Consider the following 27,696-nt stretch of genomic DNA (forward strand, 5'->3'; position numbering starts at 1 on the left):
TTTATTATTTTTTTTAATAATTCTGTTGAACCACAGTTCAAAAGCAATGAGTTTCATTGGTTAATTTTCATAGAATTTTTATTTATTGTTACTTTTGTCAGATTCAAATTTTTTCTGTGACCACTGTGGGTTTTTCTTTCATTAACCGAGGGGTACCAACAATTCAAAATGAGCTATGAAACAAAACGTTTTTATTCATAGAACCTTAATTACACTGATTTGACCCCGCTCAGGACAACAACATGGTGGGCTGCTGCAGTGATTCTGATTTGGAAACAAAAATAAATAAATAACAAGAAGAACCAAGCCAAAAATAATCTGAAAGAGTCCATGAATTCATCTTGAGGATGGAGACAAACTATGCTGAGATAGAAATATATAAAGCAGTATGCTCTTACCAAAAATATCTTTTAGGAAATATTGGATACCAGGAGTCTGATATTGCTTGTAAAAGAATGATCGGTTACAGAAAGAAATCTGTGATTACATACATGACTACAGTGGTTAGGGAGGAAAATTGAGGTGTGATGGTTGCTTCTGGATGAAGAAAAGTCGTATTATTATTATTCACCCTCATTCCTTTTCACTTCTCAGTGAGCTAAACTATGAAACTGTGTGTGTTCATTGTAATGAAGGAACATGTCACCCAGAACAACAGTGTGGCTCACTGACGTGTTTTTAATAGTTTTTAGGTAACGATGGAGCTCTGTGGCATATAGGAAGAAGATAAGGCTCTAGATACTCACATAACTTGTTGGTAGATCATTTCTTTGTTGGTTTGGCTCTTTGTTGGCTCTCTTTGGCGCTTCATGAACTTTGTTGACAGGAATAAAAATAAAGATGATCACCAGGCCTTTAACTCCTTTATCTAGCCACAAACATCCATTTGATGTATATCATCATTCTTTTCTCCCCCATATGACAGTTTGATTTCATTCTATGCTTTGCATTAATTCAAATGCGAATTTCTGTTCTGTTTTTTTTAAAAAAAAGCATATTTCTGTTCTTTTCTTTTTTTAAAAAATGCATATTTCTGTTCTTTTTCCTTCTTCACCTTCCTCAGGTGCTATTTTAATTGCCCAGTCTCTGGACTATGAGACCTGCAGGGACTACTTCCTGACGGTGGAGGCCCGTGATGGTGGCACACCACCACTGAGTGCCGTTACTACAGTGAACATAAACCTGACAGATGTCAATGACAACGCACCCATGTTTAGTTGTGACCTCTACGCTGCAGTAGTGTCTGAGGACGCCACTATTGGAGAGTCTGTCGTCCAGGTAGGTTCTGGTCAGAGTTTTTCACTGCATGCATGTGAGGCCTGAGAATGCAAGTGGTACTGAACAAGATATCTTTACAGCTAACTCATTGCCTTCATTTTTGCCTCCTGACAAATCTAGACTGAACTTAACATAACTAAATGTACAAGTTAGAGCAGTTTGCTAGGATTGTTAATTGCCACTTACTCTTACCAGTGTATGGCATTACACTTTTGTCCTTTTACCAGAAATGTTAAGTGGAGTCTTTAATGATACTAATCACACCCACTGTGAGTTACCACTACAAAAGTTAAACATTTCATGTAAACTTTTGGTCCATTTTACATTAACAATTCAGCATTGCGTTGAAGAGACAATGCTGGGAATGATGACACAGACAATGATAATTTTAAAAGTACATGAACTATTACAGCAAATTATGAGTCTCACTACAGTTGATTGCTGAGATGTGTTTAAGTGTGCACAGGTAATCATGACTCCCATCACAAAAGCTCCATCAGTCAGCCTATAGTTTATCAATAATTAAGGCAAACGCATAGAGCATAAGACACTTGAAGTTACAACTCATTGTAAGTCACATTTATAATGTTTCATGACTGTTGATATAGTGCACCAGAAACCATTATGTGTGTCTATGAGTGTAGTTATAAACCATTATGAATCTATTGTAATTCATTATGAATGCCTCGATAACACACTGTAGATGTGGTCTTCATCGAAAGTGTTACCTATTTTGGATGTATTTTCTCAACACTCAAGACATACCTCCTTCAATTTGTGTCATATTGTGTCCTTGTATGGTATTGCACACTTTGCACACACAATCGATTTGCTCTTACTACACGATGATAATGTAGAACTGTCAAATGAATGAAGGTGACTCACTGTTAACTGGGATGAATAACTTATCTTGAACATGTTTCAACTTCCTGCAAATTGGTTTTCATTATGTTCCCACGATAATTGCATCCAGTGGCTGCATGGCAGGTACTGCAGGATAATATGGGGGTTATTGCCCCAAGTGAAGCAGTTGAAGTTTGTTCACAAGTGAGGGCTAAAGGGAGCATGAGGTGGACAGATGTATGCGTAATACATGCATTGTACCAGAATGTTGTGGTGAAGAAGAAACAATGGGAACACAGAAGGCTCATATTTATACATCTTATAAGGAACTGGTAATATATTGATGAACTGGAATTACCGCCTCACGGCTGTATGCCTCCGCCACCCAGTCAAATTGCATTTTACATCCATGTCTGTCCAGACTCGTACAATTACTACTGTATGTAGTGATGGCTCTGATGGAATTTAATATAAGGTATTAAGTGCATTTTTTACAATGTGGAAGTCATCACTATATTTATGTATGATTCCAGTTCATAGTTTCCAGTTAGAGACATGCTGTCTTCACTTTGAGACTGTTTTTGTAGAGTACAGGGGACTGATAGAGAGCTTCATCACATGGTGCAACAACAATCACCTGACACTCATTATCAGGAAAACCATTGACCTTGTGGTGGACTACAATGCTTCAAAGATAGATGGTGCTTCAACCCAGCAGCACAGAAGATCTATACAGTCAGCACAGTTTCAGGTGGACACCCAAGATGAGTGTCACCAATTCAGTTTCTGACCAAAAATGAAATATGGTCACAATATTCCTGAGTTATGGTAATGAATATTTAACAAAAAAGAGTTTTTGCAGAACATTATGATGTCACAGTGAAGTTGACCTTTGACCTTTAGGATTTAAAAGGTCATCAATTCATCATTTTATCCTGAGACATTTGTGTGAATATTCTAATCAGTTCATCATTGAGTCCAAGTGAATGTTTGTGCCAAATTTGAAGAAATTACCTCAAGGTTCATCCAATATGCATTTATAAAACATGTTTTTAGTAAGGTATATGGCATGGTCAAAATGAGCAAAATGTGGAAATTGAAGCATTCACCTTCCCTCTCTGTGTGTGTTTGCAGCTGGTAGCTGAGGATGTTGACAGTCAGCTGAATGGAGCCATCCTCTACTCCATTATCAGTGGAGACCGAGGCAACCAATTTTTTATTGACCCACTCCGTGGAGTCATCAAGGTCAACAAGCAACTGGACCGGGAGACAGTGAGGACCGACACACATATGCACACTACTGTTTAGCCTACAAATACCTATAGAAAAGTATCGCTACCTCACAGTCACACTTGAGTGCAGCAGTGTAGTACAGCTTGGCATGAGAGGCTTCACGTACATGTAAATGGAAGAGCAGGAGCTATATAGCCTACTATTAGTGTTACATATAAAGAAATATAGTAAATGCTCTGCATTAATAAAGCGTTTTTCTCTTCTACCGACCACTCAAAGCATTTTACAGCACATATCACAGTCCCCCATGCACTCACACAGCTATCTCGAGCAATTTGGGGTTCAGTATCTTGCCAAAGGACACTGACACTAACCCTAACCCATGCAGACTGGAGGAGCCGGATTGAACCACTGGCCTGCTTAGTGAACGAACCACTCTACCTCATGAGCCACAGCCATCCTAAACATGTCTGTTAAATGTAATTAAAAGCATAGTTTATTTTTCACGAACCAGCATACTTATTCCAAACACTGGAGATCTGAATTCAAGACAATTTTTACGTTGATCAGTTTACATTTTTTGGCTATGGCTTTTATCATATGAAAATTCTCATGGGAGATTAAGACTTCTGAAATTGAAATGAGGCAATGAGCTGTTTAAGTAGTGATGACTCACTGCTCTATTGATGAACTGCAAAAATACTTGATTGTGTGGACAAATTCATCTTTATGGCATAAATGTTGATGTATAGTAAAATATCAAACGTACATGTGTCTCTATGGTCCAGTACAGACACTGGCTTGCAGAGGGCACTTTAACTACAGAGTTTCACTTCACGTTTCTCACAGCATTAATGTTTGTTAGTTACAGCTGATATAATCTACAGCTAGTGACAATTGGGATTCTAGGGTGGAATCAATGTTCAAAGCTGACTGTCTTCCTGAAGTTTTGCACATTACACCTTACTAATGAAAATGGAACAAGGGGTTTAAAGTGAGTTCAGGTCATTTATTAGGCTTGTAGCTTGTAGAATATGTACATTTTATCAACCTAAACCTCTTTAAAGTTATATGGAAATAGTTGCAGCAGTCAATGAATTATAATTTTAGCATTAAATGTTTCACCCTGCAGCAAACTAAGCTTTAATATCTTACATCAATTATCATCAACTGGTGGTCTGCGGGCCAAATTCGGCCCGCCGAGCCGTCCAATCTGGCCCGCGACTGGATTCCAAAATTGTGAGGATCAAAGAGAAAATATCGTGTGGCCCCCACTATTAAAGCTACTCAGTAATCCCACCATTTATGACAAAATGAGGACAAATTTGCTGCACTGTTTCGCATTTATTGTTTCACTTTTTTTTTTACATAACCTTTCTTCATGCCCTTGCTTAACATTTGATTTTTAGTTAAAAATCTCAACAACAAGCTTCAAACTTGTAGACCTCTCAGGACAAAAAAAGGAGAAAAAAAAACTGGCATAACTTGAAATTGCAGGTAAATACAAACCTGGTATCAGAACATAACACAGGTCACAGATAATGTTCAGCACATCAAATTCAGAATAAATGTTAAGTAGGCTGTAGTGATTTCAGGTCACAAGGCTGAAACAGGCCTCTTCACATCAGGCTGGCAGCTGTCAGACTGCTCTGACAGTGGCTTCCTCTCGTGTGTTTTTGCCGAGTTCATCTTCGCAGGTGTAGGTTGAACCGAACACGGTGAGCACACAGATTTTATTCTTTTGCAACAGCAAGAGTTTCGTTGCAGATGAGGCATACTGATGACGCATTTCTGAATGTTGGTAAATGATAAATGCGTACTTTTCAGTCCATTCATCATTCAGTTTTCAGCATCAGCTTTTCGTTTAATGGCCATTGAGGTGCCATTTTACCTGTGTTAAGAGGCCTTTTCCTCCCACTAACTGATGCTGTACTAGCGTTGAAGTCAGTGATTGGTATGACAGCCCCACAATCGAGGCCTTTTTTCAGCTGTGTTTGTTTTTAAAGTGCTCTATAAATAAAGTTTACTTGAATTAAATTGAGGCAAAATATCTCTATCACTCCTGGTGGCTGACTGTGGTATAGGTGATAGCAGCCTGACTGATACAGGCTACAAATGCCTTCAGTTTTGTAATAATAAAATAAAATATGTATAAACAATAAATATCAAATAATAACGTTAGGCCAAAATGTGGTTTTTATTTCATTTTATTTGAGTGTATGGCCCCCAAGGTGTCTGTCCAGAAAAATTCTGTCCCTCCGACAAATATAGTTAGTGATCTCTGTCCTATATGTTCAAAACTGCAACTAAAAATCTAGCATCTTACTTTGTGTTTTATTCAACAGATTATTGATCATGCCTCATATTCCCAATACTGTGTATTGATGAAAACCTTATGATATGCAGCTGTTTGTCAATCAAGTCTATTTGTCACATATAATCCTATAAAGTACAATGACACTGAAATCACAGCTAACTACCTCCATGCAGATATAAACAGCCGCTATATGAAACGAGCGGCTATAGTGTTTGCTCTGAGTCAATACCTCGAGTGGGAGCTCTCATGGTTGCTTTGATGTAAAGAAAGAGTCTTTTGGCAGCTGATGAGCTCAGTAGATGAGATAGATCCCTGACCAGATGGCAGCTAATCACATTTGAACAGGAAATACACACACAAAGCATCTCTGAATATGAGCTTTTTAATTTGTAGCGGGAAAATATACTTAAGCTATGAACCCCTACATGTCTCATGCCTCCTGTGTTTTCTCACCCTTCTTCTTCTTTCCCATCTCCTGCTTCTTCATCATCTTCTTTTCCTCTACAGCACTTGAAAACTTCAGAAATGTTCATATTCCTATCATAAAGTATTCATGATTGCGGTCGATGAGCTGTCAGAGCGTGCTCAGAAAGAGTGCAGGGGCGTGTGGGGGATCAAAGCTTTTGGCTGATGAAAGTGTGTTTGGGGTTATCACACAGAGAGTAGGAGTCTTCTCTCATCAGTGTGGGTGTGTGTGTGTGTGTGTGTGTGCATGCATGCGTGTGCACATGAGTGTGCAATGCTGATGTGTCCATCCGTGTGTCTATGTGTTAACATTTAGTTATAGGTGTGTGTATGTGTGTGTTTACATATGTTACTTCTTCTCATTTCCATTCTGGTTCTTCTGTTTTCTCCGCCCCTGTCTCCCTGCTAAGCAGGTCATAGTTGTTTATTACTGAGGTTTATTTTTTACACGTCTCAGGCAGCAGTATATTGTTTTTTTGTTGTTTGTTTTTGTTTTTTTGTTTGTTTGTTTTTTTTTGCTTCTTTTGCAATTCTCCTCAGCATGCTTCATTAGCTCTTTATTACAAAATAATATGAAAATACAAGAAAATATGCTGTAGATATGCTGTAGTGGGTTTAGGGAAGACTGAGCAGCATGTCAGGAGAACAGCATTCTCAAATTACCTTCAGAAAACCACATACATAGGCACTCTGTTTTTTTCTGTAATAAAAAAAAACTTCTATCCGTCATCTCAGAGCAAGATTTGGAGGAATCAACAGCCCAAAACCAATTAAGCTTTTATTTACCACTTTACACACATTAGGAGTCATACTTGATTAGCATCAGTTTCAGTTGCATAGTATTTTTATCCTATTATACCAGTTAAATATTAAAACAAATTTCCTCCTAATACAATTAGCGCAAACTGTCTATATACCTGCAATAACTGCTTCCTTTTGGTTGTTTCTGGTCATTTGGGGCCAATGGGAATAAGGTGTGAACATTGACATATCATCACATTTTAATGTGTAGCTACTGACTGTTACTCCTGCTTGAAAGTTGCTGTGAGGATCCAACAACCACATGTGCATCAAATGTTACTGTGTCCTGCTCTGCTGAAGTGGTGGACTAAACCAGGAGTTGTTCTACTTTGGCTACTCTAAATAGCTGCTTGTGAATATTTCACATTTTAGGTGCTGATCCTTGACTCATATGAAGTCAGAAATGGGGAAAAAAAAATACGAGGTTTATTAAGTTAGCATTCTACAGCACAGAATTGTACAATGAAATGTTAGTTGTCTTCATGCTATATACAAAAAATCATATCAGGGATCGCTAAATAATGTGACAAAAATAAACTATTATTTATTGTGGAGTATTTAGGGTGAGTTGAAGAGTCCCACAGCTTGAGGAAAGAAGCTGCCCTGTATTCTGGTGGAATGGCAGCAGATACTTCTGTATCGCTTGCCAGATGGCAGCAGGGTGAACAGGCTGTGGCTGGCGTGGCTATTGTCTTTTGATATCCTTTGGACTCTCTGCATGCAACTGACATCATATATCACTGTGGCTCGGTAGATGGGTACTAGTGATTATTTGGCCAGTATTAATCACCCGCTGCAGGGCCCTCCTGTCCTGGACTGTGGATTTTATTGCTCCTTTGTAACAGAGACAGGGAATTTTGCCTTCTTTCTGCCATAAGAAATACCAGCTTTTATTTCTTTACCAGGTGCAGATGTCTGATATCCATTACAGATTGTGATGCTGATTCACAGGAACTTGAAACTATTCCCCTGATCCACCTCAGATCAGAGGTGTGTGTTTCTGACTCCTGTTTTATAAAGTCAACTTTAGCTCCTTGTGTTTGCTGATTTTGAGCAGTAAGTTGTTCTCTGCCCACTAGTCTGCAAGATTGTTGATTGCCTCTTGATATGAATTCTCATCATTGTTTGAAATCTGACCAGTGATGGTTTTGTCATCCAGAACTTCACAACAGAGTTATTTCCATGCTGGGGATTGCAGTCATATTTGTACAGCACGAATAGGAGGTGGCTGAGTACACATCCCGGGAGAACTCTAGTGTTGAGTGGAAAAGGTGTGACTGCCTATCAAAGCTGTCTCTGGTCTGTCAGGTCTGGAAGTCCAATATCCAGATGCAGATGTGGTACTCAGTTTCGTGGGAGGTTCTGTTGAATTTTCAGATGTGTGAAGACTGAGCGAAAGGCACTGGAGATGGCATTCTCTGTGGATCTATTGGCTCTCAATGTAAACTGGTTAGGGTCCAGGCAGACTGGGATGTTGTTGCTGGAGAACCAGTTTCCCAAAGAACAGAATGTGGTTCAGTGTCACAGGGCAGAAGTCAGACAGTTAGACTAGGCACTGTAGATTTTTTTAGGTACAGAGAAAATGGTGGCTGGATGGTGCAGGCGGGAACACTCTCCTGTGTCAGTGTTATGTTAAAAAGTCAGTAACAACATCAACTCGCTGGTTTGCAGGTGTTTTAGTCCATGTCCAAATATGTTATCAGACTCAGCAGCTTGAGGCTCTTCCCACATCCACTGTGGGTACCGACAGTGGTAGGTCCTCAGGAGGTGGAGTTAGCTTGACATCTGACTCGGCTCATCTGGCAATGTTGCCTCACACATGTTGGGGGCACTCCTGCTTCTGTAGCCTGTGATGGCCTGGATTGCCTCCCACATATTTTTGGTGGTATTGCTCTCCAATCTCTGTTTACGTTGCTGCCTTGCCTTGTTGATGCAGTTTTCCATAAGCATGAAGCTGCTAGACCAACAGACGACTATTCGTTTAAATCCAGCCAGCAACTTTATTGTATGAATTTTTCATTATATTAGAGGAGTTTTGATTAACAAGTTGTGTTCTGCTATGTGTGAGAGCATGAGTGAAACGTGCCCATTAGTTTGTATAAGTCCCACCCACACAGGCTGTATATGAATGTGTGTGTGTACACACACCCATTGAAGACGTTGTGCCCTCCTGAGTAAAGAGGGGAAAGTCATCTTCTGTGTTTGACAAATATTAGCAGGATAATTGATGACAGAACACATTGCATTGATTACACAGACAGGGGCATCCTCATTAGATGGACTATTTTGGAAAACACTTGTGGTAGCAACTTGATGATTGCACAGTAAGAATTAAAAAGTCCACCACAGGCACTGTAATATCCATATATACCACACAGATATTTATGTGCCTAATGAATGCACAAATTAATTAATGATTTTTTTTTTACATGGTGCCGTTTACTGCAGAGCCAAAGACCTATTGCATAATGTCAACATGCCTGTAATGTAACAGGCATATGTCATATGACGAAAGTGTAGGCTATGCTATTGACCAATTACACATGCTAATGTCAGATGCCCCAAATCATATTTTAAAAATTAAATATGATGTAATGGAACATCCTGCAGTAATGCACATGATCAAGTATACATGTTTTTCCATATCATGCATTTCATCCTAATTGCAGAAGTTCTGATCATTCAGGAATGTGGTCAGCATCTTAGCTGGGAAAAGCATCATTGGTGTAAACACAGAGTCCTCCCCCCGTCTCACCGGAGTCTTACGTTCTGTTGGAGCAGAACACCATCTGCCCGTCAAGTGCAAAAGCATGACCTGGGAAGTTGTGATGGAGCCAGGTCTCTGTAAAGATTTGAGCACATCAGTCTCTGAGTTCCCATTCTCAGTTAGTCTGAGTTGTATTTCATCCATTTTATTTCCCTGTGACCAGATACTGGCCACCAGAAGGCTGGGTGGTGGGATAGCCTTTGGACATCTGGATAAACTCTTAGACTGATGACTTGTTTCCAATGTGTCTGATCATCCGGCTCCTCGTGTTTGTTGACCCAGTGGACTTTCTAGTGATGTCCTAGTGTTCCCAGATCTCAGCTATTGACATGGGGAGCACGATGTTGGCCAAAACTATGAAAATAAGACTCAAGTTGTAATATAATTGAATTATCCTGTAAAGAAACAAAATGACAATTTGGAAAATTTTCAATTTTGACCAAAATTTCAAAGCAGACTAGGTTTCTGGCTCATGGTTCAGGGTTCACATCCAAACACAAGAATCAGCCCATTTTTTTCATAAGGGTTAATATAAAAGGAAGACTTTATAATAAAAGGAAGATGTCTTTAACAGCATCATACTCCTGAGGGGATAAAACCTTTAGATTTTAAAACCCTTTCACTATCATGCACTGCCACCATCAGGGCAAACTTTACATTTTCACTGAAAGGAAAGGCTCTAAGAATAGTAAAATCATCATTATGTTGTTTTCCAGAATTTTTAGATGCAGGACATGATGAACATGACAGCCTTTATAGCCTTAGTATAATTTCCCGCCAAAATCAGGATCTCAAAGATCTGCTGTGATGGTTGCTATGTGTTCATTAAACCTCAGCCCAACAGAGCCCAGGCTGCTCTGCTTTCATCCAGTCTATATTTTCTGCCTCCACTCACAGCCATGATGGGAGAAATCCAAGTTTTCAAAAACGTATTGATGTCATCACAGGCGCTACATCCATGATTTGGCTCATGCGTTTGTTTTCTTTTTTCATGTTTTTTCATCTTCCATTATGTTTGTCCTTCTAGGTTCCCAGCTATTCTTTGGCCATCAGAGCTCTGGATAGTGGAATCCCACCAATGTCATCCACCGTGATGGTCAACATAGACATCTCTGACATCAATGACAACCCTCCCACCTTCTCCCCTGCCAACCTCACTGCTGTCACACAGGTAACATGCTATTAACGTAAACACAAATATAAGAATGTGATGCATTAGTTAAAGAAAACTTTGCTGAAAATTCAGCCATCAGTGGCTCTTACTGTATAATCCCAGAGCACAGAGATCTGCAGACCCTACGTAAGCCTGCCTTCCCCTTTTAATACATTCTCTACAAATCCTGTACAAACAACTGACTCAACAAATAGACATGTGCACCTCTTGTTACTCTTAGGGAAATTGGAGGTGAAGTGTTTGTAAGTATTTATAGTGGAATTCCACCAAAAACTGTCTTTTAAAATTTCACAGTAGAAACTTTTATTTTGTTAGGTACATTGAGGTGGCTACTGGTATAGTCAGTAGCTGGTAGTGTGTGGGTGGCAAGCGATGACGATGAATGCGCTCTAGATGCTTTTTTGCCCTAAAAATGCCTGTCAGATTCTATGTTACATCCTGGAACGGTACACAGAAGTAAGTCACCGTTCATTGCAAGTTCAGTACAAAAAGAAAAAAAAACAACTGCATAAGGATACATTTCTCTTCATTTCCATTTCATTTTGAACAGACTGTGTGAAAAGACAAAAGCATTCAAACATTCAAAGCACAGTAGCATGTATGTATTGTTCTGTATTAAGCGGTAAAATTAGCATGTTCAGTGTGTCTCTGTTGCTGATTTAAAGATACACAGGTGGGTCTTCTAGCTCTGGTGTTTCAGTTTCGCGGTTCATAGTGTGACTGGCACGCATGCTGTTATGATATCAGTTTGTTGGGCTAACCTCATCACAGGGTGCTTACGGCAGATGGTTAAACATTTCTAGGCAGAATTCGCACTGGAACTTCGGTTCTGCAGCCAACATACCATATAATGTATGTGCAGCTGCGGGCACCAGACCGTGACCCCCATACCATGACATTTTAGCATGGATAACCAGGAAATGATTATTCAAAGAGAACTGAATTTACCTCCACACATGGTATCCACAAACATGCAGGCCTTTCTAATGGTGTGCCTCCACCCCCAGGAAAACAAGCCAATTGGCACCACCATCCTGCAGCTGTCTGTCACAGATCAGGACGCCTCCCACAACGGCCCGCCATTTGACTTCCACATCCTATCAGGAAACGAAGGTGGAGAGTTTGTGCTGGAGAAAGATGGAACACTGGTGGCCAATCAAGTGTTCAGGAGGGACCTGGCAACCGAATATGTTATTCAGATACAGGTAGAATCAAACTGCTCTTCAACTTCACACCTGCAGAACTGCTGCAGTTATTCTTCTTTAGTGTCACATGGTTTTCAAGAAGAGTGTTGTGAATCACTGAATGGCTCTAAAACATAAATATACAAATAACAAGAAGGCAAAGCTAATATGAGGTTTCAACAATCTGAGTTAAACAGATCAAGTGGGTATCATCAAGAATTGGGGTATTTTTTAGGACAGAATGCTCTTTTTATTTTCCTGGCATGAAATTATTTCAGTATCTTAATACGCTGAATGTATGGTGCTTTTGAAACAGAGACTTCCTCTTACAAAAAATAGACACATTCATTGGCAAAAAAACATTGCTCAACTCTTACTTTCAGTGGTTTTGCTGCTACAGCTGTGATTAATCTAGTATGACCAATAGCTTACTACTGTGACTGTGACTATCACTGTGACTAATGTTAGCTAGTAACAGTAAATCTTAACTAGATATTACTGTGTAACTACCATTACTGAATCAGCTTGCTGTCTCACACTCTTCTTCACTTGTGCAACTGTTACAGGTTTTAGCATTGACCATTACCTTGCACTTGTGAGCTGTGCCACATTGGCTGCTATTTAGCAAAAGTTGCATAGTCTTGCTCTCAAATGCAAAAGTGGAATCTAAAATTAAACAACTGAAAGAAATTGAAGTGGCAGTTGAATAAGAAAAACAAATATAATGACTAAAATTTGAACTGTAGGTGCTGAATCAGTATCAGTTAAGTATCAGTTGAAGAGTCAGTCAAAGTACATTAAAACCAATTTAAAGTGTAATTTAAGCAGGAAACGCTGAACCCAATTGAAATGTCAGGTGAAGACAGTGAAGAAGGAGATGAAAACAATTTCAGCAACTGTTTTGATATGCATGTGGTATGTGAATAGTGTATTAAGAGATCCTTGAACAATCCCAAACTATCCTTTATTTATTCCTTTATATGTTTTAAATAAAGCTACCTGTTACCTTGAGAAACTAGATTAGGAGAGAGTGGCCAGAGAGGTCCCAAGTCCCAGTTTCCATCACAGACACCCACAGATCACAAGTGAGCCCAACACATTCCAGTCACTCCTAACAAATGAAGACAATAAGATCACAAGTGAAACGAAAGTGAAGTGGCAGAAGAAAAGAGATAATTATGTCATCATGAATTGCTTATTAAATACACTGGTGTTTACCCTATTCACTTTTACATGGGGATGACCATCTGTGGTTGAAACATCATATTAGTCCACACATTTGTTTTTCACATGCAGAATTAGCGCTCTACTTCTCGCTCTGCCTCTCCTTATCAGGCTATATGAATGAGTTTGACTAGTTGAAAGGTTGAGTCAGATGCAAAGATACACATAGTATTACTCTCACTCGCATCAACACAACAGTGTCTGCCAGTTCAGCGTTCGCATAGTTCTCTGCTGACCAGCTTGCTGCACTGTGGTCTCTAAGTATTAGCTGCTAGCGCTATTTGATAGCCATAGTCTGACAGTGTAAAAACAAAAAAGTGAGGACAAGGATGCTCCATTTCACCTGAACCCTCTGCTGTAGCTTAAGCCATTATGGGGGCATGTTTGCAGCAGGGTAGCATTGGCAGACCTGGACAATGGACAACCAGCATCTTAATTGAATGTGCAGAAATAAAAGTAGCACAATAAATGTCTCCAAATCTAATGGAATCAAAGAATGATTTTGTGTAAAAACTTACCATATTTACTCAAACAAAGAAGTGCATTTAAATGTAAGTCGGCAGTATCCACCTCTATATATGAACTTCCTAACCAAATAAAAATCATCAAGAGATGTTATTAAGTCTTTTTTCAGTCCTGTTCTCCTTTCATTTCGTTTCTTTTTCACGTTTCTTCTCCTGTCTTTCCTATGATCCCTTTTCTCTTCCTGTTCTCAATCCTCCATCCAGGTAACAGACTCAGGGAAGCCTCGTCTGTCCTCCTCCTCCATGCTGACAGTCAGGGTGATTGAGGAGAGCCTCCACCGGCCAGTGGCATTGCCCCTAGAAGTTCATATCATCACTATGGAGGACGAGTTTCCTGGTGGTGTGATTGGCCAGCTGCACGCCACGGATGCTGACCCTTATGATGTGCTGACCTTTGGCCATGCTCCGCCAGCCCAGCGCAGTCTCTTTAAGATCAGTCCCCGTGATGGCAAGATCATCGCCCTGGGAGGATTGGATGCAGGCAAGTACTCCCTCAATGCCAGCGTCAGTGATGGCCGCTTTGCTGTGCCTGTGCCTGTGAGTGTGCACGTGGAGCAGGCGACACCAGAGATGCTGCGTGAGGCAGTGACAGTACGCTTTGAGAGCGTGGCACCACAAGACTTTGTAGCTTTACACCTGAAGAGCGTGTTGAAGGTGTTGCAGAAGGCTGCTGCTTCCCAACAGCAGGACACTGTGCACCTGCTTAGTCTGCAGCCAGTCGGTGGTACACAACAGCTGGACATGCTCGTTGCAGTGGAAACTGCGGGGGATGGGTACTACAAGGCAGCCTACCTCACCCAGAAACTCAGTGCATCGCGGCGGCAGCTAGAGGGGGTCCTCAGAGTGTCAGCTATCCTAGATAAGAACTGCTCAGGGCTGGAGTGTCGCGGGGCGCAGTGTGAACAGAGCATCATCCTGGACTCACACAAGCTGGCCACATACAGCACCCCACGGGTCAGCTTTGTCTCACCACGCTTCCACCGGACTTCACGCTGCACATGCAACGGTGAGTGATAGAATCTTGTAAATGTGCCAAGGCTTTATTTACTGTGCTGCAGTCTGAACAGTCTTTCATTTCATATGTCATAAGAACGGTAGTTTAAAAAAAACAATCCAATTTCTGTTTATTACTTGTTTTTAACTGCTTGTAATATCCACAATTTCCCATGAGCCTTACAGCTCTGTGGGATTAACATCATGGACCGCCATGTCTGTAATAACAGCAAGGCAGAAAAGACTGAACAGTCTTAAAGTTTTTAGAGAGCAGAGATTACAGCTAGTTAATACTGGAGAGCTTTGCAGGGTTTTATAGAGAGGCCTGAAGACAAAGCAAAGCTATGATGATGACGTACATGTCTGCACTGTTGCACCTTTAATTTTCATATGAGCTGTGCACACAAAAACATTGTGTTTAACTTCATGAAATTCAGATTCAGTTTCTAATATCAAGTGCTGTAACTGATGCTCATTCGTCATAGAATATGGAAAGTAAACCTCAGGAAAATACTTATTTTTTGATCAGTGCAAGAAATGCATCATGAAAGACTGCATTGAGTTACAGAAGCTAATATAGTAGAACAGGCTATCCCAGGTTTAACATCATTACTCTTCAAATTTGAAAAATAAGGTGATCAACCTACTGTCTGTTCTAGCTTGGCAGTATCTACCATCATAGTGTTCACTGGCAGCCACACAATGGAGCTGGGCTTTCCACTGACACATGCTGGCCTTTTGAGTAAAGAGAGAGACAAAAATGTGGTCTGTCGTCTGTGGTCTATGCACCAAATGCACCATGAGCTGCAAAGTGTGTGTGTCATGAAATGCATTTGGCACCACACAATGAAGAAAATGAATTTGCCAGATTTTATGATATGACACTATATTTGCAGTGCTTTTTTTTACTTGTAACACCAAGGGTGAAATGCATGAAATAGAAAACTTTGCAAGTATTCCATGTAGTTAAATGCACCCCATGTTTTGTGCATAAATTCCAAGTATAACATTAGCATGTTTGAAGTACAAACTGCACTTCAAGGCAAGTCATGAGATACATGTAATGGACCAAATACTTCAGACACTACAGTCTGAAGTGCATGAAGGAAATAAGGGATATGACTTTTTCTTTCAAGTGTAATAATGTAACAGTGTAATGCAAATAGCAATGATATGTTGATAATTACATTAATATTATATTCCCAAATTAATTGCCATTATGATATACAAATTGATGTCATGAAAAGAAACATGTCACTTTTCATGCAGTTACCCAAAGTGCATTTGTGCACATAATACAGTTAATGCCCATAAACAACAAGACATGGCACAAAATACATATTGTTCATAAAACACAGTGTGTGACAGTGTAATATGAAATACATGCTGTTGTTCATTCATGGTCTACAGAGCCTCACGAGGGTCATATGCTATCAAACCTTGGAAATCTTCAAAAAGATTAATAAAGCTTTCATACTGTATGCCAAATGCATATGTCAGAAGTACAATCAAACCATGCAATCACTTGAAGACTTAAAAGCAACATACTTTTGTCTCTGTGTGTACAGATGCCAGCTGTGCTGTCCTGTCAGAACAGTGTGAGGATCAGTCGTGTCCACCAGACATGCAGTGTGTTTCAATTGAGGCCACCAGAGGGCATTACGCATGCCAGTGTCCACCAGGCAAACTGGGAGAGTGTGCAGGTGTGTGTGTGTGTGTGTGTGTGTGAGAGAGAGAGAGAGAGAGAACGAGAGAGAAAGAGAGGAAACACACAAAAGTCACACCTCTGTGTGAAAATGTTTGATGTATGAATAATACAAATGACAACTTTTAAGTAAAAACATAAATTATTAGAGTACTAAGATGTCATGTATATGTGCTTGTGCATTGCTCTGGAATTTGTTTCATTTAACCACATGTTTTGTGTGGGTGGGGGTGCAGGCCATTCGTCTCTGAGTTTCTCAGGTAACAGCTACATCAAGTACAGACTGTCTGACCGGCTGCAGACGGAGCTGAAACTCAGCCTGAGAATCAGAACACTGCAGAGTCGAGGAATCATCATGTACACACATACTGAACCCTGCACTGTACTGAAGGTACACACACACACACACACACACACATACACACTGGCCTAGGCTCTGACATTTTAAGGGGTATTTGCTGCTCAGTTGGCCATAAAAGCTGCCAGTCTTCTCTCTCTGTGAGCTGAATCAATGTACAATTGAAATAAATTAAGGAAAACATTTCTTCGAATGCTTGACATGGACCATGTCTAACATATTTATTTAAGGCAGAATGCATACAATTTTCCAAAAAATAATCCGTAGACTCATACAAAGGAATCCCACTCAACACTTATGACCAGCTAAAAGTATGTGGTAGTTTCTGTATCTGCAGAGACCCTGTCCTCTGCCTGTATTTTCTTATTTTGCTGTGTTCGGGACATTTCTGGAACCCTTGTGGCAGTGGGTGTGTAGCCTCCAGCCAACAGGACTACAAAAAATGTTGCTGTCTAAGTTCTTGCTTAAATTAGGTGGCAAAGTCCACACTAAACAATACTTTGAAACTAGTTAGTTTGATACTAAAGCTCTGTTGCTGTGTGGTTGAACCACAGAGATATATAAAGTTCATCTGAACTGCTCTGGCATACAGTCCAAGATAACCAAAATGTTGTTGCAGAAAATGATGTGTATACTTGTTGTGGCCAATCAGTAAAAAGCACTATTCTTAATGAAGTTTTTTTTAGTCAAGTAACCGTGTTTGCTAGCCCTATAACATGGTGGAATACTATGTTGGCATTAGTTTGTCTACTATCATAGAGAACGTGTTTCAGACGTCAAACAGCTGACACAATTCACTTTCTCATCCTATAAATTACCCCCTATATAATCATTTAATAACAATGATGGTAATAATAATAATCATAATAATAATAATAAAACCTTTTATGCACAAATTACAGCTCAAAGTGCTTTATACCAAAGAAATGCAGAAGTGCTTCACATAAAGAAAACACAGACTGAACATTACAAATAAGGATAGAAAATTAATGTAAAATATGCAGAATAAAACCCACTTGATAATAGCAATAGAAATAAGATAAAACTAAGGCTGAAAATAGAAGCATCAAAAGTCTCCAAACTCTTTTATTCCTTTAATACAATGGTAGCGATTCAAGTCTTAATAGGCGAGAACTCAGAAAGTATTTTGGCTTGTATGCACAGTCTACCAATCGGCATGTAGGCCACTGAAACACAAGCATAACAGAGTCTCCCAATTTCCAAATGGAAATTCACCATCGGTCTTCATTAATCTACATAGGCCTATTTGAGCCTACCCTAGAGCGTCATCCCATGGGTTTAACCTTACTGTGAGCGCTATCTGTGCACAGTCCAAAGTTGCCCTGGAAAAAATCACCCTGTTGTGGTGCTGTGGGGGTTAAAACAAAACAAAACAAAAAACACTGTCTTTTATAAAGAGAATGAATAATATTACATGGAAAATTAAACCCACAAACACATAAATCACATCCTTGACCATAAAAACAAGGATGGAAATTAATATAAATAAGAAGGCATAAGATCAAGTAAAGTACAGCAATTTCTTAGCAGTAACAAAATAAGGTTAAAATGCACATACATAGAATACATAAAATGAAGTAAAGTACAACATTTTAAAGAAGTACAGCCATGGGGTGTAATTTATACAAAGGTTACATCCCTGATTTTCTCTGGGCTGTTGCTGGGAATCTCTAATAAACCAGCAGCAGATGATGGCGGTGTTCTTGAAGGTAAATCGTGAACAAGGGATTTAACAACTATTAAGGGTTTGTATACAAGGAGGAGGACCTTAAAATCAATTCTAAATGTTACACGAAGCTAGTACAGAGCAGCTAAAATTGGACAAATATGCTCTCTCCTCTTGGTTTACTGGACAAGTTGCAGATATTTGAATGAGCTGAAGCCTTTCCCTTTATTGGGGGGAGGCCAGTATAGTATAGTGTGTTACAATAATTGAGTCAGCTTGAAATAAAGCTGACTGAAACAGTTTTTCAGCATCTGTTTGATTCATAATGGCCATACTTTAGCTATGTTTCTAAGGTGGTGGTGGTAAGTATTTGTCATCTTGTTGATCGTCTTAGAACTTAGATCTGTATCCCCAGATTGTTGAATAACATTTCTCTTTTTGTTTCAGGGCCAACTAGTAGGATTTCAGTTTTGTCCTCATTATTGCTTATCCATTTACCAATTGCCAAAAGGCACTTAACAATGGAGTCTGTAGCTGTAGCATCATTTGGTTGGGCAGAGATGTACACTTGTGTGTCACTTGCATTTGGAAACTTATTGTGCTCTCTAATGATGTCACTAAGTGGCAGCATGTACAGTAAGAACAGGTGTGGACCAAGCAGCTCCCTTATGCAAAAAAATAAAAACATGCATAAAAGATTTCTCCCTGCGATGTATGTTTTAAACCAGTTGAACACACAGTTAGAAAAAACCAACCAACTGTTCAAGTTGATGAATTGAATGATTGAAGATGGATGCAAGTTCTTCAGAGTTTCATGCAGAGAACTGCGGATAGGTGGTGGCACTCTTGAGTCAGTAGTGGAGAATAGTATTCTAGAGCTCTTAGCATTCTCTGTAACAATCTTGAAAAGATAAAAAATTACATTACATTTAAAAATCTTCATTCACCTGTTGGATAAGTTCAAAGCTGTAAATTAGTTAATTAGCAGTAAATTCACAAGCTCCAAAGCTTTGCAGTCATTGTTTTTGTTGATATGTTCTCAGTTCTTCATTCAAATTTAATCTGTCATATCTAGTGATGCCAGGTGTGATCAGCCCTGAGAATTCCTGCAAAAACAGATGAATATCTTACAATACAACGTAAATATGTGCACTGATAATTCTGCTTTGAGCTCAAGAGCAAGGTATTAACTATGTAGGAGAGAAGGAAGCATCTGCATCTGCAAGCAAAGAAAACACTCAATACATGCTTTCCATGAAAATTATCCTAAGAAGAGATTTGAACTGTTTGTAAGAGAATTTGATGTAAGACATGCAGTAAATAAGATAATTTTCTTTTAATGAATTGCCTGATTGGATATACGTTGCGTTAAACATGTGTGTGTGTGTGTGTGTGTGTGTGTGTGTGTGTGTGTGTGTGAGCAGTTGGAGGAGGGGAAGCTGTGGTTCCAACTGGCCTGTGGCCTTGGCAATGGCGGTGGAGGTGGTGACGGTCCTGATATGTTGGGCATCTCTGGCCGTCGTATCAACGACGGCAACTGGCACACAGTGGCACTGGAGCTGAACCGCAACCTCAGCAGCTTGGCGCTGGATGACAGCTATGTAGAGCGACGCCGTGGACCATCATTCATACAACCACTTGCTCCGGACAGAATCATCTACTTTGGAGCATTGGTCAGTCCATTATTAGTTTAGCTGCCATAGAAGGTTGTCAGAGTGGCAGCCACATGGGGGATCCTGAGCTTTTTGGCATCCAGAAAACATTAAATATAACCAAAAGCAGCAACAACCAGGGTCCAAGCAGATCGTGAAAAATTGTAACATTTTTCGAGCTACATTTGCACACACGTTGCTATGCCAACTATGTCAACCATAGGGAAATAAGCTACATTAAAATCACATTAATCTTGCGACAGGATCGCTGTGAATGATCTCCAGCTATACTGTACAACTCTTCTTTTTAAATGAAAATAGAAAGCACAACAAAAAATGTAATAAATATGCCATACTGTAATTTCTTATGTGCTACATTGATTTAAATGTAACAGTAACTTAAATTTAATATAGTGTGTCTGTGAGAGTGTGTGTGTGTGTGTGTATGTGTGTGTGTGTGTGTGTGTGTGTGTGTGTGTTTGTGTGTGTGTGCGTGCGTTTGTTTTCCGGATTTCCTTTTGGCTGGTCTTCACCTCTTGAGGGTGTCTTTGAAAGTCTGTGCATTCATTTTTGACCCTTCTTTCCTCAGTTGCAACACCCCAACTCTCGCAGTCTCATGGACTCCCGGAAGGACCCGCGGGTGCTTGAGGGTTTCCAGGGCTGCCTGGACTCGGTCATGCTGAACAACAATGAGCTGCCACTGCAGAACAAACGCTCGCGCTATGCAGAGGTGGTTGGACTGACAGAGATGAAGCTGGGCTGCATCCTCTATCCTGATGCCTGCCTGCAGCAGCCTTGCCGCAATGGAGCCACTTGCACAAGCCTGCCCTCTGGTGGTGAGTAACAGGACATTCATACATCCCAGCTTCGACACACTGAATATCCTAAAAACGGAGGCCTGTTTGGATTTAATGGCACAGAAATTAATAAATTGAATGCATTTAAATTGTCTTTTGAATGATTTCTTTAATTATTAAGGTTAATTGTTTGAAAGTATTGCAAGTATTAATTATTATTTACTGCAGGGCAGGATCTACCAGGGTGCATCTACCCTTAAAAAATGGTCATATGATCAGTGTTCATATGATTGGCCGCCATGTCATGTGGTCAAGTGACAGCAGTTTTTTTTAATGCAGCTGAGCAGTAAAGTGATGACAATGCGTCAGAAGGCGTTGATTAAAGTTTACAAGTTTAGGATAGTGCTAGTCATTGTTTTGTATGGACTATATTGTAACTGAAGGTGTTTTAATAGTTTTGCTCCTCTGAACACTGTATGACTTTCTCATCCTATAAATTGATGTGTATACACACACACACAAAAAAAACAAATTAGTATTTATTAAAGGCCTGCTGTAGTGGATGGCATTACACCTTGATAGTGCATTTTTTGAGCTAGTCAAGTCAGTTTTATTTATCTAGCTCAATATAATCAAGGACCTTCACAATCTGGACAGCGTAACACACCCTTTGGACCCTTGTTTCAGATAATGAAAAACTCCCCCCAAAAAATCTTAAACAGGGAAATTAAAATGGAGGAACCTTCAGACAGAGCAACAGAGGAGGGATCCCACACCCAGGAAGGACATGCAACAAATGTCACAGTGTGCACAGAATAGACCAACATAGCAACATTACAGTATGGACAATCAGGATGACAAAATTATCGACAGATTGTAAATATAGAGAATATGAATCTAGGGGGACATTGAGCAACTTCAGGTGTCACCAAACAGACAGTACCTGAGCCCTATGACCTCTTCTACCTGGAAAGAGGACAGACAACACAATTGCACAAGATGCAAAGCTCAAGCACACGATTCTGACAAACAGGAGGAAGGAAACAACACACAGAGGGAGAAAGAGATGAGGAACACTCTCAAACTCTATAATAGAAATGACAAATAGCTATCAAAATATCACTTTCACAAACTTTTCACTCATAGTACCCACTTTTAATACGGATTAGTTCATATTTATATAAATGTATCAATGAATATATAAATCTGTAACAATTTTGTATTTGTCAAACACTAAAACACTTTGATGATTTGTTAACAGTTTTCATATTCTTCACATCTGGCAACCATAACAGGGATTTGTGAAAATTAGTTAATGGATGTTAATAAACCAGAAAAGACTGGTTTAATCCACACTGCAACTGTCATATTAAATGATAAGGCAGGTGCTAATAAAACCCTGTGTAAAGACCCAAACCAACATCAGTGATTCTCCCAATAGTTTCTGACTTCTCCACCCTGTCTATTCCTCTCAGGTTTAAGCCCACTGGTTCTTATGGAAGATGAAAAAAAAATGAAATATATATTTTCCTTTTTTAAATTTCCAAAAACAGCTGGTGTACAGATTGTAAAGGCAAACTTTACTAAAACAGGAGAAAACAGTACATTTGTTTGGGACTATTTAATCCAGATTTGGTGCTCTAATGAGCATTTATGGCAGCAGGACAGTGTGTGTGGGACTGAGCCAAAATAAACTACAGTGTGTGTGTTCATGGTAATGAAGGAACGTGTCGCTAACTCCAGCAGTGTGGCTCATTGATGTGTTTCTAGTAGTTTTTAGACCACAATGCAGCTCTATCGCTATGCCAGACTGCCCAACTGTGTCTAACAGCTCCAGATGAACAGCAGCTGATGGTTGAAATCCCCACACTGTGTGGGTAAAGTTAATGCACCAGCTACAGTGCCAGCATATAGAGTTCTCAGCAGAGCTGTGTGTGTTTGTTGTAATGCTACAGTCCCAGAAGGCCTCCCTAAATGCAACTACAAGATTTCCCACATGCCACATGTTCCTCATTTATATTGTGAATGAGCAAAGCATCCAGGGAATCGCAGCCCACAGTTGTCATTTACACACTGCTGTGGAGTGGTTAGTGTGTGTCTCAGATGTACTGTGTGTACACAGTAAATCTTCTTTAGTAGTAGTAGTATAAATTTATTTCGATCACGTAAACCACAATAAAAATAAAAATAAAAGCTTACATGTATACATGCATACGTACATAGCAATACATACACATAGTACCTATATAAAAAATAATAATCATAAGGAATCATAAGGAAATAAGTGCACATTAAAAAAACAAAAAACAAAACAAAAACAAAAAATAATCCGGAAAACAGTCACATCTCATGAGCAACATAGTTTACATGAGCGAAAGGGAGTAGGAAGAAGTATAAACTTATCTAATCATACCCTTATAAAGTATATTCAAGTATACATTTGTGATTTAAAGTTTAGTGTATGTTCCCTTCCCTTGATTGTGTGTGTGTGTGTGTTTGTGTGTGTGTGTGTGTTTTGTGTGGGTGTGTGTACTTATACTTGGTACATGTTAACTGCAAAAAGTTTTTAACTAACAGAATGAGGGCATTTTAGGAAAGTGAGGACATTTCGGCTGGTCCTCACAACTTCAAAGGGCTGTTTGAGGGTTAAGACTTGGTTTCCAGTTTTAGGTTAGAATTAGGTTTGGGTTAAGGTTGGCCACACAGCACTGTAAACAGTGCACAGACTGCTCTGACTCATCACCCCCCTCCCCCCTGTCTCTCTGCCAGGGTACTCATGTAGCTGTAGCCCCCAGTTCACCGGAGGGCACTGTGAGATGGAGATAACGGCGTGCGTTCCAAACCCGTGTCAGAATGGTGGTGCTTGTAAGCCTATTGGCAACGCGTTCTTCTGCAGCTGCAGGAGAGGCTTCAAGGGTCTCACGTGAGTTCAAGTCCAACACACACACACACACACACACACACACAGTCCTTAAAGGGTTGATTCATCCACATTCTGGAAAAATATATTTTTGTGTAAGTTAGTAACAATGGGTCCCAGTGCAGGCTATCATGATGGGCCCGTGAGCTCCTCAGTTAAGAAGCAAACACACACACACATACGCACACACTTACCGCATTCCCCAGACCCATCATGAGAGCCAGCCCACCTTCCTGGCCAACAAAAATATATGTTAATCAACACCTGCACCCAATCCGACCTGCAAATCACCAACTTTATACATTACAGCAGCACAAATATCAGCACAACTGTCAGGATCAGCTTCCTGAGCTCTCCAACAGGCTGATCCTGCTACTGGAGCAGATACTGTCAGAGTGCGCTGATGTTTCTCCACACACACTGATGGAACAGTTTAAGTTTAATAACTGCACAAATTAAAAAAAAATGTGCTCTTTATTGTTGAACAATAGCAAAACAAGTAATCCTTCTTCAGATCTAACAGTGAATTTTAGCAGAACATCTGTCCACCTGTGGAGGTCTATACTGTCTGTGTTTAGCTGCTGTTTGAACTTGGAGACGGTGCCTGAGCACACAGCTGCAGCAGCACTTATGATCCTGATTTAGAGAGGCAGACAGACAAAAACAACAGCAAAGAATTTACAACTCAAACTATTAAAGGATCACGCTTCAAAATGCTGCAACAGACGCCGGACTGGAGCGCCTCATGTGTAGTATTTCACTCTACATATTACCCAGCAATCAAACCCAATTAAACCTTTAAACTTTCATAAAGTGTTTTGACACAGAGATTAGTGAATGAGGTTAAAGAGGTTAAAAACTTTTTAAAATTATTATTATTATTACTTAAAAAATTGATTGATGAGCAAGAACTGTCCTTTCCAAAATCAAGAACAGACCACTTCACTGATGTTATTCTAATTATAACAGCAGTTTAATCATACTAAAGACAAAGGGATTGTGTTGTGAGCCTGTAAAGGGACTACGTCTTCCGCAGTCTGTCCTCAGTGCATTTCATCTTACTCTTGCTCTCTGGCTTTTGGAAAGAAATCCACCTGGGAGCAGGTAACTGAGCAGTCCAAAGTTATTCATACACTATTATCTCATACCAGTCTTGTCCACTCTTTCCTCCATCTCTCCATCCTGCAGCTGTGAGGAAGATGTTAATGAATGCGACCGCAGCAATCCAGAGGGTGAGTGTGAGAACGGCGGCGTCTGTGTTAACACTCATGGCTCCTTCTACTGTAACTGCACAGCAGGCTTCGTGGGCCAGCGCTGCAGCCTACGACCCGTTGTTGTCCCTGACATGCAGGCTGGTCATGCTGTGGTTGGTAAAGAGGAGCTGATCGGCATCGCTGTGGTGCTTTTCGTCATCATCACCCTCATCATCCTCTTCATTGCTTTCCGCAAGAAGGTTTTCCAGAAGAACTACTCGCGGAACAACCTTTCTCTTGTCCAGGACCCAGCCACTGCAGCACTCCTCAACAAGGCCAACGGTGTTCAGTTTAAGACCCTACACTGCACACCTGGAGACCCTCTCAACCTGTACACAGAGACAGGACTAGGGCCCACCGTGGTTGGGGGGGGTGGGATGATGGGACCTCCACAGGTACCTGTTAGGCCCATGGCATACACACCCTGTTTCCAGGGTGACCCACGGTCCACGCTGGAGAAGATGGTGGATGGGCGCAGTGTGGAACATACAGAGATGAGCACCTTTCACCCAGAGTCACCAAGGATCCTGTCAGGAAGCACCAGGAGGGGAGTGGTGGTGTGCAGCGTAGCCCCCAATCTCCCACCAGTGTCACCCTGTCGTTCAGACTGTGACTCCTTACGCAAGAGCCCATGGGACAGTGATGAGGGTGAGTGTATGTGTTTCTTTCCCAAAGTGAAAACTTGAGCAGGTAGGAATACTTTGGAATAATTTAGGATTAACAAAGTAACAGTATGTGAAGATAGAATGTGTATTTTGGAGGTTATTTTTCCCCAGCTATAAATTGCAAACACAATTATGATCCAAGTCCTTTGCTAATGGGTATTGACTGGTACAGTCTGACTGGACACTTTAATTTACCAAAACTTTCATTTCACCACAAATTTCACTAATACAGCAACCCAATCCACTCAACTACAACCTGAAAACACAATAATAATTCACCCCAAAGGATATCTAGTGCCAAACATGCTCATATTACATTGGATGAAATAATTATATGCATGGAGGGAGAAGATATGTAAGGTTTCTGTGAAGATTGTCATTCATCAAGGCCGTAGTACTTGTAAGTGCTTTACAAAGGCAACTGGACTTGCTTGAGGTTCTAGAAGATGAGATGAGATGAGCTGAGTTCTGACTTGTTCAGTTCTAACTGACTGGGGGGGAGTCCCAGGAAGCAGTTTGAAAGAGGACTGAAATAAGCCATCTAAGGCAAACTGGAACTACCATCACTGAACAGAGGAGGTGGTCTACGACACCACTTATCAGCCACTTACAATGCAGTCCTGAAATCCCTCCCCAGGCAGCTCAACGGCCATTCACACCATGACTCATGTGTCCCTAACAACTCAAAAGATGGCCGGGTGGGTCACCGACTTACATGTGACCTCACCGACTCCCAAGGTGTCGTACAAGACGACTAGTGCCTGGGACTCCACACCAGTCAGTTAGAACTGAAGAAACCTCTAGGATGGCAAGTCCAGGTACCTTTTAAAGCAGTTAGAAATAGCTGCAGTGGTGATTGAAAATGTATCTGTCCCATTGAAATAACAGTTGTGACATTATAAATTTAGCACATCATGCTTTTCATAAACTCCAAATACTGTCACTTGCACCATGGAGCTGGTTCAGGACAAAGATTCAAGAGGACATTCACATGATAAGGGGGGGGGGGGGGGGGGGGGGGGTTACAATCTCCCCCCTTGTATGATGACATGTTATTACACTTAGGTAGTATGATGACAACTGAGTTAGCTCCATTCACTGATGACATTAATTGGAAATGTTGCCGGTGTGCTGCGCTTCATTTGGTCAGTACCTCAGCATGTCCCGTTGAACATGTTTGTTTTTTTATGCTTCAGATGTCGTTCTCCTAACCCGCTTATTTCAATAGCAGAAACTCACAGGACGTGACAAGATCGAAGTAGCCACATTCATGCTTGATTGTGTATGAAGCTCAGGGAACTTATTTATGAAGACAACATTCATTGTAGTCTGTCATGTCTTTCATGACATCTGCAAATCACTTTGATTGAGTGAACCTCTGATTTAGATATTACATAGTTAAGAGCTGCATAGAGAAACAAGCTGCTCATTTTTGCCTGTTGTAGAGAAAAGATGCCTTGCAAGGCCACACAATCGGATATCAGATTTGACTAATCCCCCCAATGTGCTTACATGAACATTAATGACTAAATGGGTTGGAATATTGACTGCTCCCATGTGTCCTTGCATTACTACGTCTAAGGCAGATCATTAAAAATAGACATTCTTAAATTCAGCTTCCACGAATATATACTTGAATATTATTCATTGTTTTTAGTGACATTTGTAGTTGAGACATATAGACAGAAATACAGTTCTGTTGCTGTCAGCTTCTCCAGCGTACTCTGATTTGGCATATTACAAAACCAGGTGCCAGTGGAAACATTGCAACCTCAAACAGGGGTATGAAATAGTTTGAGCACTGCCACCCTTACCCTAGTTGTGCAAGCTCCAGTTCATCTGCTATTGAGATTGTT

The 27,696-nt window shown here is 40.4% G+C and overlaps 1 protein-coding gene across 2 annotated transcripts in view; it reads left to right on the forward strand.

Moving 5' to 3' along the window:
- The window catches only part of fat3a (FAT atypical cadherin 3a), a 113,630-nt gene that overhangs the window by 73,968 nt on the left and 11,966 nt on the right, over nucleotides 1–27,696 (forward strand). For both annotated transcript variants that reach the window (XM_041940276.1, XM_041940277.1), the window contains 11 exons: nucleotides 1,064–1,278; nucleotides 3,256–3,393; nucleotides 10,732–10,875; nucleotides 11,886–12,083; nucleotides 14,015–14,816; nucleotides 16,372–16,506; nucleotides 16,745–16,899; nucleotides 19,978–20,226; nucleotides 20,795–21,041; nucleotides 23,772–23,925; nucleotides 25,111–25,823. In XM_041940276.1, coding sequence (XP_041796210.1) covers nucleotides 1,064–1,278; nucleotides 3,256–3,393; nucleotides 10,732–10,875; nucleotides 11,886–12,083; nucleotides 14,015–14,816; nucleotides 16,372–16,506; nucleotides 16,745–16,899; nucleotides 19,978–20,226; nucleotides 20,795–21,041; nucleotides 23,772–23,925; nucleotides 25,111–25,823 — 3,150 coding nt within the window. The remainder of the gene's footprint in view (nucleotides 1–1,063; nucleotides 1,279–3,255; nucleotides 3,394–10,731; nucleotides 10,876–11,885; nucleotides 12,084–14,014; nucleotides 14,817–16,371; nucleotides 16,507–16,744; nucleotides 16,900–19,977; nucleotides 20,227–20,794; nucleotides 21,042–23,771; nucleotides 23,926–25,110; nucleotides 25,824–27,696) is intronic.

This window comes from Chelmon rostratus, chromosome 7, assembly GCF_017976325.1.
Source record: "Chelmon rostratus isolate fCheRos1 chromosome 7, fCheRos1.pri, whole genome shotgun sequence".
In the NCBI taxonomy this organism is placed as follows: Eukaryota; Metazoa; Chordata; class Actinopteri; order Chaetodontiformes; family Chaetodontidae; genus Chelmon; species Chelmon rostratus.